At 32.0% G+C, this 12,778-nt stretch overlaps 1 protein-coding gene across 4 annotated transcripts in view; it reads left to right on the forward strand.

Moving 5' to 3' along the window:
- Positions 1 to 290: 290 nt before the first annotated feature.
- LOC118184575 (transient receptor potential cation channel subfamily A member 1-like) overlaps positions 291 to 12,778 on the forward strand; it is a 63,172-nt gene continuing 50,684 nt past the window's right edge. Inside the window, exon 1 of one of the 4 annotated variants that reach the window (XM_035354280.2) lies at positions 291 to 471. Coding sequence is in view for 2 of the 4 variants with exons in the window: in XM_035354278.2 (XP_035210169.2) it covers positions 1,005 to 1,007 (3 nt within the window). In the remaining 2 variants the exon portion in view is untranslated. Of the gene's footprint in view, positions 472 to 510; positions 1,008 to 12,778 lie in introns of those variants that run through there. The other 3 variants (XM_035354277.2, XM_035354278.2, XM_035354276.2) reach the window with 3 other exon arrangements.

Raw genomic sequence — 12,778 nt, forward strand, 5'->3', positions numbered from 1 at the left:
AATCTGTAGAAATGTATTCCATCACTTTATGTCAGAAAAATGAAAATAATAATGAAATTGGGTTTGAAAAGATCCGTTTGATAGAAACTGCAAAGAAAAATGTACGTGAGTCAAATCAATGCAGCTCTTGAAACCAGCATGGGCATTACGTTCAAAAACAACTGTAAATCGGGAGCATGCGCAGTTCAATTAATTGTGTTTCCACAGCGCAACCACCAGGAGCGCTGCGATCGCGGCAAAGCGCAGGTTCGTCCATTGAGCTGACGACGCTTTATTATATATACAGCTTTGGTTCTAGCCTTGTATGTGTTCTGTGTTTCGAGGTTAGCTTGTCGCGAAGTATAGAGATCATGGCTTCTTTCTCATTCGGCTCATAATCTTCCCAAACTTACCACCCCGTTGGAAATCACAAATATTATTCGTTATCTTCAGCTCACATCAGCAATCAGAATTTTATGACTTAGCTCCTCGGTCGGTGATACTTTCATTTTATCTGATTTCTATGTTGTTTTCTAAACTGTTTGGAAATATTTTCTTTTGATTTTGTATTAATTGATAATGTGCTGTATTTATTGTAGCGTTTTTATCTTGTAAGTTTTGCTATTTTATCGTATGTTGAATCTTGTTTACAATTGTCATTGAACCTTCATGGCCTCCGGATCATTTTGGGTACTTCTTGAGATTTTATCTGATTCTCTTTGATTTTGACCTTGATTCTCTTTGGTACCTCTCTCCCTTTCCTTCCCCCCTGTTTCTCTTCAGGGATGTTTCCCGTTCAGAATTCATCAGGTCATGTTCCCTCGGGCTGTAGTTCATGAATCGGCATCTTTGCGCTGCGCAATAGCTCGGTTATATTCTGCGCAATAGCTCGGTTATATTAATAAGTCTCCGCGTTAGTCGTTGGGAAATTCATTCTAAAGTAACTTGCGTCTCCATACTGGGAATTAATCGCAGAATATAAGTCGCATCGAATTCCATCATCAACGGATCCCTTTACATCAACAATGGTAAGAGTTTCTTATTTTTTTTTTTCAGTCAAATCCTACTATACGGTGCGGCCTTGGTGCGATTTTGAGAATTTTCGCCAACGCCAAAATGACTCGTTAACTGATCATCATAATGGCGCCTAATCCCGTGTACCGTATACTAGGATTAAACCTTTCTTCTTTTCCATTTCCTAAAAATTAAACATTTGACGTCTTTTTTAAACATCTTTACATTCATATACTTTTGGTATTTGCATTTCAGTTAATATTTACAAGATTTAATTTTTTTTTTTTCCCTACGATTCAATTCCATTGATTACTGAGTTTGAAGAGTACCATATATTTATTTGTCACATTTAATTTTTAAATCTGATAATTGGAGTTTTCATTTACTAATATTTTCTTGGTATTCGCATATTTACTTCTATGCAATATCTTAATGTAGTAGGATGATAGTAATTCCTTAGTTTAAAATAATCTCCAATGTTGAACAGAAGTGTGCTGTTTCTTAGCATTTCATTTTAGAAGCTGATTTTCATAATATGATTATTATGTGAAAACGATAGATTACTTTGCGTCCAGAATTTTGTTTAAAAATTTTCTAAATCTTGTCAATCATTCAATGACCAGCAGGAAGACATCCCCTTTTTTCGGTATTATTGGCGAAACTGCAAATTCCATCAACCTCGACCTCACCCCATTCTTGAAGAGAAATGCAATTAAAGCATTCATTCATTCACTGGCCCACCAGCCGTAACGTCGCTGAACACTGGTAGTTCGGTCCGAGGTTCGAATCCCGGGAACGGGCTGGCTGCATGGGCGTTTTCGTGGTTTTCTCCATGTGTAACGTGTATACGAGCCAGTTTCCCTTAGAAAGGTCCTCCACGAAGGCATCCCTCCCTTAAGTCCAACCTTTCTTCGGAGTAGGCTCTGGCAAACATTATTCCATGTAATATGGTCAAGACAACAACAACATTCATTCACTGACCGGTATGGGAAAAAAGCAGTTGCTATCGTATCTGCTTCATCTTCGACATATGTGTATAATTTTGAACCTCATTAAGCTGGAAAATCTCATAAACCTGAAAAAACAGTTCCGCTAAGATTACCGTAACGAATATTTTTGTCAAATTACGTTAGCATTTTCCTAATAAATACAATAACGATATTGTTACTTGTTATAATCTTAGCGGAACTGAATACCTCAGTTAAAAAAAAAAGGTCCCTTTTCAGGGCCACAAATTAAAAATACAAGGGCCATTTTCAAGGCCAATAATTAAAAAAAAAATAAAAAGACTTTGATTTAAATCTTATAATTCAGAAATAATAAATTTTCATGACATAAAATCTATTTGAACTAATATATGGACATCTCTAGATAGTTTAGTTCAAATACATATGAAAAAATACGAAATTTCTTATTATTGTATACCCCAGTCTAATACGTACCAACAGCATTTAATTTCTTATTATTTTACACTACAGACATTTACATGAATATATTCAGAACACTCATTTTTATTGAGCAGGAGGATTCATTAATATCTATTGAACGTAACATAGCCTTAATTTTTTAACAAGCTACAGAATTTTTAACTGAAGAAAAGAATATCCAGATTGTAATGTAATATTTTGAATTCAAAATATAGTCATATTTGTGTAAAACATCTAAAAAGAAAGGATGTCTATAATACACATGAATTAATATTCAGTCAAGGAAGTGAAACTTTGTCATCTTTTTCCCAACTTAGAATATAAAAATTTCTCAGCCAGGAATATTTTTTCCAAAGAGTTATGATCATTATTTTTACAAGTCTAAAAGCTTTCTAATATATTCCTTCTTACTTAAGGTATACATTTCAAATTGACAAACACTGTACTCTTACGCAGCTTTTTGAGAAGGATTTTTAAGTTATGAGACATAGCATATAAAATTCTGCACAACAGGAAACATTTGCATGAATTCCAAATAATAATACAACTTAACTTTAATATATTCAATTTAACTGACGATACGCATCTATATATCTATAGATATTATTTACACTAGTTGGTAATGTAATTTATTAGAAGAGTCGCAGACGTATAGGAGAGGTATGCATTATCGATGAAAAATCTTCCTCCCAAGCCAAAGAGCAAAAGTGAAATATAACATGTAAGAAGGAAAAAAAAATTGTCAGATTTCCAACAAAATTAGTATCTGAGTATGAAAAACATGAACAAGAAATGAATATTTTTTCTAAAAATGTTCCGAATGGGATAAGTCAGGGGTAAGAACCTTAACCAGTTTGAGGAATAGGGCATGAAAAATAATGAAGTGTTTTTAATCTTATTTTTTACTAGAATGCATTTACTTATACTAAAATATTCTGTTTGAAGACTGTATTCTACACTTAGAAGGAATTTGATAAATCAGAGTGATTTCGTTTTCTGTAGATTCAGGTTCAGAAATATTACAATTCAAAGCATAAAGGTTAGAACGATAACGAAGTTATACTGTAACCAATAAAAAATGTTTTTCTTCCTAAAAAAATAAAGTGAAAGTTTTTCGACCAAAAAAAATCTAAATCAATTTTTTTCGACTTTTTAAAATCAAAGTGTAACTTTTCACCCTTACATTTTGAATTTAACATGGGTTTTTCCATAGACAAAATAAAAGTGGAGATTTTTCTCCCCAAAAAATTAAAGTGAAAATTTTTCGACCTAAAAAAATCGAAATGAATCTTTTTCGACTTTTTCAAATCAAAGTGTAACTTTTTCCCCTTACATTTTGAATTTAACATGGGCTCTTCCATAGACAAAATAAAAGTGGAGATTTTTCTTCCTAAAAAAAAATTAAAGTGAAAATTTTTCGACTTAAAAAAAATCTAAATGAATTTTTTTCGACTTTTTCAAATCAAAGTGTAACTTTTTCACATTTTGAATTTAACATGGGTTTTCCCATAGACAAAATAAAGTTGGAGATTTTCTTCCTTAAAAAAATTAAAGTGAAACATTTTCAACCTAAAACAAATCTAAATGTATTCTTTGTTTTTTGACTTTGTAAACTTTAAAGTGTAATTTTTCTAATTACATTTTTAAATTAACATGTGTTTTCCCAGAGACTAAACAAAAGTGGCGATTTTTCGTCTTAAAAAATTAAAGTGAAATTTTTTCCAACTCAAAAAAGCAAACTGTTTCATTTGAATCCTAACGGAAACTGTAGCGAACATATTTTACCTTAATAAAACAAACACATTCAGAAGTTATCATCAAGATATTCCACTCAGATATAGTTTTCTACTTTTCATGCCATTACATTTCCAATGAAATTTGAGTCATTGCCAGATAGTTAAATGTTTGTTATTTTTCTCGCACACGAATATATTTCGTGTCTTACATACGCTCATTATATATGATTTAATAAAATTACAAACAAGTTACAAGTTAAGTGAATATTTCCTGAAATACTGCAAATTTCATTTCGGAAAGTTACATGAGTATCTTCATTTTGAATCCTCTAACGTTTCTTTTCCTACATCCAAAGTAAATTTTGAGTATAAAATTTTCAGTTTTGACGGAAGTTATTTGCGGATGGCTGTGATGTGTTCGTGTTTTCATAAACCGTTTTTTTTTTTTTTTTGAACACTTTGAATATTACCCTTTTTTACATTACTGTCACTGCAAATCATTTAATTTTCAAATATTTTCCTATTTATTGTTTACAATGCCTCGTAAGTCTTGAGAACAAATTTTAACTAAATAGTTATATTATTTGTTTTAATAATTTTATTACACGTTTGGAAGCTTTAACTTCTACAACACTACCACGCTCAACCAGATATTAAGAAAAGAAATGGAATTTTCATCTTAGTATTCTATAGGGATAGATTAATTTTCTCTGACATTGACGTATTCGTACTATGTAGATAAGAGAGACTTTTAACACAGCTCATACAGACTTGGAATATTTTCTCTAAGTCACCACGATAACTGACTTGCATTGTCGTAGGTTTTCTCGTGAAGTCTATTTCTTTCTTAAAAGAAGTTTATATAGTAATTTCATAAGAAACATGTCCAAGAAAATACCTCATCTTCATACGAAACATCAGCGCTTTGATTTCAATTAGTATTGAAATAAGAATCATTGTTTTGTAAATATGTTTCTCTGTGACTCAAAAGTTTCTTTTTTATCATATTCGAAATGAATAATTAACTGTACATAACTAATATACCGTATTGATGAACCAGAGTTATATTTTCACTTACTGCATTACATTTTAAGTGAATGTGTATATTGCATCTTTTAATAAAATCTTAAAGGCTGAAATGAGTGATTCATTAACAAATTTATACTTTCCGACTTCATTCTACTGAAACGAAAACATTCGTAACTTATTGCGAAGAAATATTTATACATGTTATACTTTTTGATTAATTTTCGTACCACTGTATTTATCTTTGAAAATTTGTCTCCTAGTCCAGTGCTAATATATTACTAATTTTCGGTCTTTCAATGCATTTCGTGTGTGACAATAACTCAGTTTAGGAACTTTTTTTACTGAACACCTTCTATTGTATTACTGAACCGGGGCCATGCTTTCATTTTTATTACATATCATGCGAATATTTAAAAAAAAGGCATATTGTTACCTTCTGTTAGTACAATTTGAACTGCATTCCGAGCCTTCTTCAGTAGGCCCACCAGCGGCCGAGCGGTAAAGTCGCTGAACACTGGTAGTTCGGTCCGAGGTTCGAATCCCGCGAACGGGCTGGCTGCATGGGCGTTTTCGTGGTTTTCCCCATGTGTAACGTGTATACGAGTCAGTTTCCCTTAGAAAGTCCTCCACGAAGGCATCCCTTTCCTTAGGCAGATAGCCCTCGTGTGTTTTGCCGTGATTAAATACACCACCACACCTTCTTTAGTAACCTTCTTCTTCTTCTTTAGTTATTACCGAGCCTTCTTTAGTAAAATCTCAAGGGTTAAACTGAACGTTTCATTAATAATTTTGAAGATTCTGGATATATTCTACTCAAACTTTCATAACTGATTAGCAAAATAATTTTATATGTGCACTTCGTTGTGCTCTTGGTTAACTTTTAAATCGTTGCTCATATATAACACTTTATTTCTAGTGAAGTATCGAAATGATTAATTACTTTCCGCTTTTTCCAAAGAATTTCGTAGACAAATACGTTCAATACGGAAAATTTTCTTAACTTACCAGTATTATTACCAAAATAGAAATCATGCAAAATTTTCCTAAATATTTATATATTTGTTTCTTTACAAACATGTACACGAATACCCACATTTCATTACTTAATGTGTATTTTCCTATATCAGAACTAAAATTTCGAACGAAAATTTTTAAATAATGCCATGTTCCATAAAATTTATGTATTTGTGATGTCACTGTCTTTTCGGAAACGTTTTGAGAATGTGCTCTAGGTAGTCTTTTAGACACTTCGAAACTGTTTTCTCTTTGCTATTGGAGACTATTTTATCTTTGCTGTTGCAAACTATCTTTGCTGTTTGTATATGCCATACCCGATACTTTTTTGGTTCATCTTGAGCTTATGTGTTATTTAAATACTAAAAAATATGACAATTTTTGACACATTTCGTGAATCCTTTAAATAAAAGTAATATGTGTAAAAGAGAATCCGCGATGTTTTGTATAGTGTTTCAAAATGTTTGTCTTATGTATATTACATTAGAAGAGAAAGTTCGGAGTATCATCTGTCAAGTATTAGTAGCATAATGTAACAGATTAGAAGAGAAAGCTTTACGTATCTTAAGTATTAGTAGTGTAAAAAAAATAAAAAATGTAATATACCAATTAAAAACTATATAGAATGACCATCACACTTATTGGTTTTAATTTACAGAAAATATTGTTCCTGAAAGCCCCTAGAGCAGTGTTTCTTAACCTTTTTGGCACAATGAACCACTTAAAAAATTTTAAATATGTCACGGACCCCTCTGTGAAAAAATATTGCTTAAACATCATTTATTAGAAAATATATTCTGTTTTGTTATTTAATTATTTTAATATTTTTATTTCAATAGTATAAAAAATTTCAAAAAATTAAAATTTTAATGTGAAGGCTGTTGCTGCTTTTCCTTGATTGACAGATTGAATTGAGGGATGGGTTTCAACAAAGCAACGTGCATATCATGTTCGACATTCAGTCTATTTCGATGTTTTGTTTTTATTGTTACAAGTGTGGAAAATCCCGCTTCGCAAAGATATACTGTAGCAAACGGAATAATGGCTGCCATAGCTCGTTTTACAAGCAATGGGTAGGCTTCTTTTAAAGAAGACCAAAACTCTCCAAGAGTTTTTGAATCGAAATCCATTTTTAACAAGGACTTTGTTTTCAAATCAATTAGCTCATCTTTGGCAAGGTTCATGTCATCGATACAGTCAATATCACAAAGAAAAGGATTACGAATCCACAACTCATCTTTTATATTTATTCCAGCCGAATTAAAATATTTTTCAAATGAAACTTGAAGTACTTCCAGGTGTTCACAGATTTCATTTTTCAAGTTATTAAATAACGAACTATCTTTCCGAGATCCATTTTCAAAAAGCACTTCGTCCAACGTTTGAAAGTTTGCATATATCCCATTTTGAATTCTAATTTTCCAAAGTGAGATTTTCAATAAAAATGCCTGTAGTTTCTCAGTGGCATCCATAAGTATTGTATCAGGCCCTTGAATTGAGAGAAATATATCGTTCATGTGGTTAAAAATGTCTGCCAGGTAAGCCAATTTACATGTAAAATCTTTTTTCTTGAAATATTCGAAGAATGAGTTATCGTTTTCTCCTAAAAAAAGTGATACTTCTGTCTTCGACATGAAAATTCGTTTCAAAACCTGCCCTCGTGACAGCGAGTGCACTTTCGTGTGGTACAGAAGTACCTCATGTTCTGCGTTCATTTCTTGACACAGTGTTTTAAAAAGATGATGATTAAGAGCTCTACTTCTAATAAAATTCAGTTTTAATAACTATTGACAATACTTCTTTTAAGCTGGTTGGAAGAGTTTTTGTAGCCAGTGCATGTCCTCTTTTTTTACCAAATGGGCAAAACCAGATTTATTGCCAAGCATCGCAAGTGCTCCATCCGTACAAAGTGAATGAAGTTTTTGTTTAGAGTCGAAGTCGTGTTTGGAAAAGAAAACATTTAAAATCGCTAAAACATCAACTGTCTTTGTAGTTTGCAAAAGAGGCTCACAAAATAAGAATTCTTCTTTGATAGTATCAGCAGACACATAATGAACAAAAACAAGAAGTTGACTAAAATTCAAGATGTCTATAGTTTCATCCAGTTGCATACTAAAGGGAAATGGCGATGCTTTCAATTCATCGATGATCTGTTTCAAGATATTGCAAGAAATTTCAACTATTCTTGAATGTATCACATCCTTGGACAATGGAATAGCCTCAAGTTTTTTTCTCTGTTCCAGTCCACAAACTAATTCAACCATTTCCAACGCACATGGCTTAATTAATGTCTCTCCAATAGTATGCAGTTTCTTACTTTTGGCAATACGATATGTAACTCTGAAAGATGCCTCAACCAAAGTTTTTTATGAAATACCAAATCCAAGTTTGGTTAATGTTCCAGATTTCGAAAACTGGGCTTTCTTCTTTGCATTTTCAGGATGAAGAGATTTGAGATGCTCTATCAATTTTGCCGGTTTCATACTGGCGTTTGCGAAAACTTTTCCACACAGAAAGCATTGTGGCTTTTCAACACCGTCCGATTCCTTCATGCAGCAGAATCCATATTTTACATAATTTTCATCATACTTCCTTTTTTCGGACATTTTGGGCTACAAAAAAAAAAAAAAAAAAAAAAAAAAAAAAAAAAAAAAAAACACTTGAAAAAAAATACTTTAATTACAACTTATGAAAAAGTAAAACAAATATTTTTTTTTTTTTTTTAAATTTGCAAGAACTTTGTGCAACTGATTTTAACGTCACTTTAATTCCAAGTGAAGTAAAATTCAAAGGCTTCTTTGTGTTTCTAAAAATTTCAAATTTTTCCTCGTATTGTGGAGGTCTCTATTATTGGGAAATGGCAGACAGACGGCTTACAGAGGTTGCATGTGACAATTTTTTTTTTTTTTTTTTTTTTTAAATATTGATGCAAACATTTTAAAAATTAGGAGCAGTCGGCGGACCCCCAAAATATGACCGATGGACCCCCAAGGGGTCCATGAACCACATATATTATTTCCCATTAGTTACGGAGTACCATGTGAGTTTAATTGCAGATGTTTACTGAATGATACTAAAACTTTCAAGAAAAATCAAATACTGTTTAATCTTCCATGAAAACTTATGAATAATAACGACATGTTATAAAAGTTTGAAGACTTAAGGGGGAGCATACACCTTAAACCCCTTATGAGCTTCGAATTATGTGACTGTTGCAAGAATTGAGATATTTTATTTATTTTAAAAGTAATTTTTTACACCTGACTTTTTACACCTGACTACATAATATAGCTGCTTTGGAAACTAGTAACCAGAAAGTTTGTGTTGCCACAAATATTTTTGTAATTTAATCCGCTTTGTAACAAAATTTTTCGTCATTTTTCCACCTTGCGCGCATGATATTTTAAAAATGGCTAATGGTACATACTTAAAATTTGACGGAATTCTTCATATGGCTACTACTTTCTAACTGAACCAAAAATCTGATGAATATTTTAGTATTAAAAAAATTTATCCACGAAAACATTACAGATTTTTTCAATAAAATACATTTTATAAACTCAACTTCAAATAAAATAAAAATTTAACATGGAATTCTCAGTTTTTTTGGTTTACAGTAGTTTCCAAATGTTATAAAAGCTATATATAAACTATGGAATTAAATAATGCAACAGATAATTTTAAACTGTGCGCGCAAGGTGGAAACATGACGAAAATTTTTGTCACAAAGCGGATTAAATTATAAAAATATTTGGGGCAACACAAACTTTCTGATTACGATTTCAGAAAGCAGCTATATTATGTAGTCAGCCATAAAAAGTTGGAAGTAATTGCTTTTAAAATAAATAAGTTATCCCAATTCTTGCAACAGTCACATATTCGAAGATCATAAAGGTTTAAGGTGTATGAGATTCCTTAACGTACTATGAAACAGCTTCAAAAATATAAAAAATATTTTCAAAATCTCAATTCCCTTAGAAAATTTTAAGATGTTCTCATATAAAATTATATTACTTTACTTATAAGGTATTTCTCCCGCCTTCCTAGCATGCTTTCGTGGTGTGATTTTCTGCACGCTGGGCGCGTATTCCAGAGGTCCGCGGTTCGCTTCCCGGCGAAGGAGTTGCTAATTTTTCATCTTTCTTGCTTCCAAAATACCTAATCTCTCTACATTGGCGCCCGAACTAAAAGGAGGAGGTGGATGATGATTCTCCCTACCCAGGATTTGGCGACTGGGGCCCCTAAAAAAACCCCAATCGCCCTTTTAAAGGGGCAGCATATAACGCATTTATCACGTCTTCCTAGCATGCCTTCGTGGTGTGGCGGTCTGCACGCTGGGTGCGTATTCCAGAGGTCTGCGGTTCCATTCCCGGCGAAGGCGTTGCTAATTTTTCATCTTTCCTGCTTCCAAAATACCTAATGTCTCTACACAGTCGAACTTGAAAACATGTTAACCAACCAGATTTATTACATGATTTGATACATGAAAACAGAAGTTTACAGTTGTCATATGCAAACTATTACATTAATTCATTGTATTATACCTGTATTACTTAACATTTTCTACTGTATAAAACTATTTTAAGTGTCGTATTCGAAGCTCATATTTGTTTCAAATATCCAAAAATTTCTCCAAGTAGTAGAGTTATACAATGCGAACTAGAAGAAAATATGGTTCATCTATATTATATGCAGGACACAGACTAGAATGCTTAAGAGCTACTTAAAAAATATATTCAACTATTCAAAAATGAATCACATTTTATATAATTGTATGTATATTTCCTATATTCAACACACTTCATGTTTTCAGAAATCTAACATCATGTTTTCCAGGACGATATCAATATATTCAACCTTATCAGAATGAATCACCTCAGGTAGGACGTGGTAGATTTATTATTTTAAGTTGGTAAACAAGCGATTAGGAAAATGAGGGTCTGTTAAACTACCATTACTATCCTAGTTCAACAGATTTTCTTCTAGTTCGCATTGTATAACTGTACTATTTTGCGAACTTTTTGGATATTTAGAGTATACATGAGCTTCGAATACGACACTTAAAATAGTTTTATAAAGTAGAAAATTTTAAGTAACACAGGTGTAATACAATGAATTAATATAATAATTTGCATATGAAAATATAAACTTCAGTTTTCGGAAAGGTAGTAGAAATGTATCAAATCATGTGATAAACCTGGTTGGTTAACATGTTTTCAAGTTCGACTGAAGTAATATAATTTTATATGAGAATATCTTAAAATTTTCTAAGGGAAATGAGATTTTGAAAATATTTTTATATTTTTGAAGCTGTTTCATAGTACGTGAAGTCTTCAAACTGTTATGACATGTCGTTATTATTCATAAGTTTTCATGGAAGATGAAACAATATTTGATTTTTTTATTGAAAGTTTTAGTATCATTCAGTCAACCTCTGCAATTAAACTCACATGGCACTCCCTAATTAATGGGAAATGATATACATTCTTTGAAAAAGATTGGGATATATTCTAAGAATCTACGAAATAGTGAAATGTTTGGTATGAAACGATAAACGTCTTGCATGAAGTTCAGTATATTTTCACTCTAATGATTGAATATTTCTTCCTAAATTTTGAAATAGTTTCTATTATTATTACCAGTGTTTCTTATTTTATAAATTAAAGAAACTGGATAAATGTGCTAAAGTTAGGAAAACATTAAAATACTTTTCCTCATTGGTTATAACAATCTGTTGTTGGTAAACCAACTAACAGGAATTGAGTTAAGGTTTTTTGTATATGGGGTAATATGATTTTGTATAAACATTTTGGAGTGTTTTCCTATTTTAAAACAGTGTTTAAAGCTATGAAACCCGTTAAACTTGTTAAAATTTTATTTGAGTTCTTAGCGATTAATAACATGCATATGTTTAGTTTTAAATGATAGACCATTCCTTGCCTAATTATGTGTTTATTATCTTAGTAAGTGGTCTGCTTGTTTAACCTTAATTGAATAATTTTGCTAAGGGGATTGTCGCCGTCCAGAAAATAGGATGTTATCGAGATAGATCTGATTGCTGGGTGATTTTGATGCTTGAATTTTCGTCATAATCTGTAAAATATTTTCTAGTAGTAGGCAATTTTTTTTATCAAATAGCCAGTTAATAGGTTCAGTGAAGTTCTCTAAAAATTTCAGGGTATTTCTCTTCTCAGTTCCTTTGCTTTTTCATTGTAAAGTTGTTTCTTGGTGGTTTCTGTAGGTTTGACGTCTGCAGTAGGAAGTCTCGGAAAATCAGCAGAGTTCATTGAGGGGGAAGTTTGAGGGAAGCTTCTTCTTAATTTCAATCTTCTTTTCCAGGTTGGCAAAGTTTTTCTGGTAGCCTTACAATCTCTGTAACTGCTGACGTGGGGTTCTTCACAGAAAATACACGTAGGCTTTTCATTTTTTGTGGCCGTTACAGGTTCTGTACTGTTCGCCACACTTACAACTTCTTAATTCTGGCATAGATGCTGCGTGTGGCCGTAGGCCTGACAGCGAAAATATTGAGTTGGTCGCTTCTTCTGTGAATTTTTTTTTATCTTAATGTTGACACTGAAT

This window comes from Stegodyphus dumicola, chromosome X1 (genome assembly GCF_044657685.1).
Source record: "Stegodyphus dumicola isolate Sdum_Otavi_A_Nest chromosome X1, ASM4465768v1".
In the NCBI taxonomy this organism is placed as follows: Eukaryota; Metazoa; Arthropoda; class Arachnida; order Araneae; family Eresidae; genus Stegodyphus; species Stegodyphus dumicola.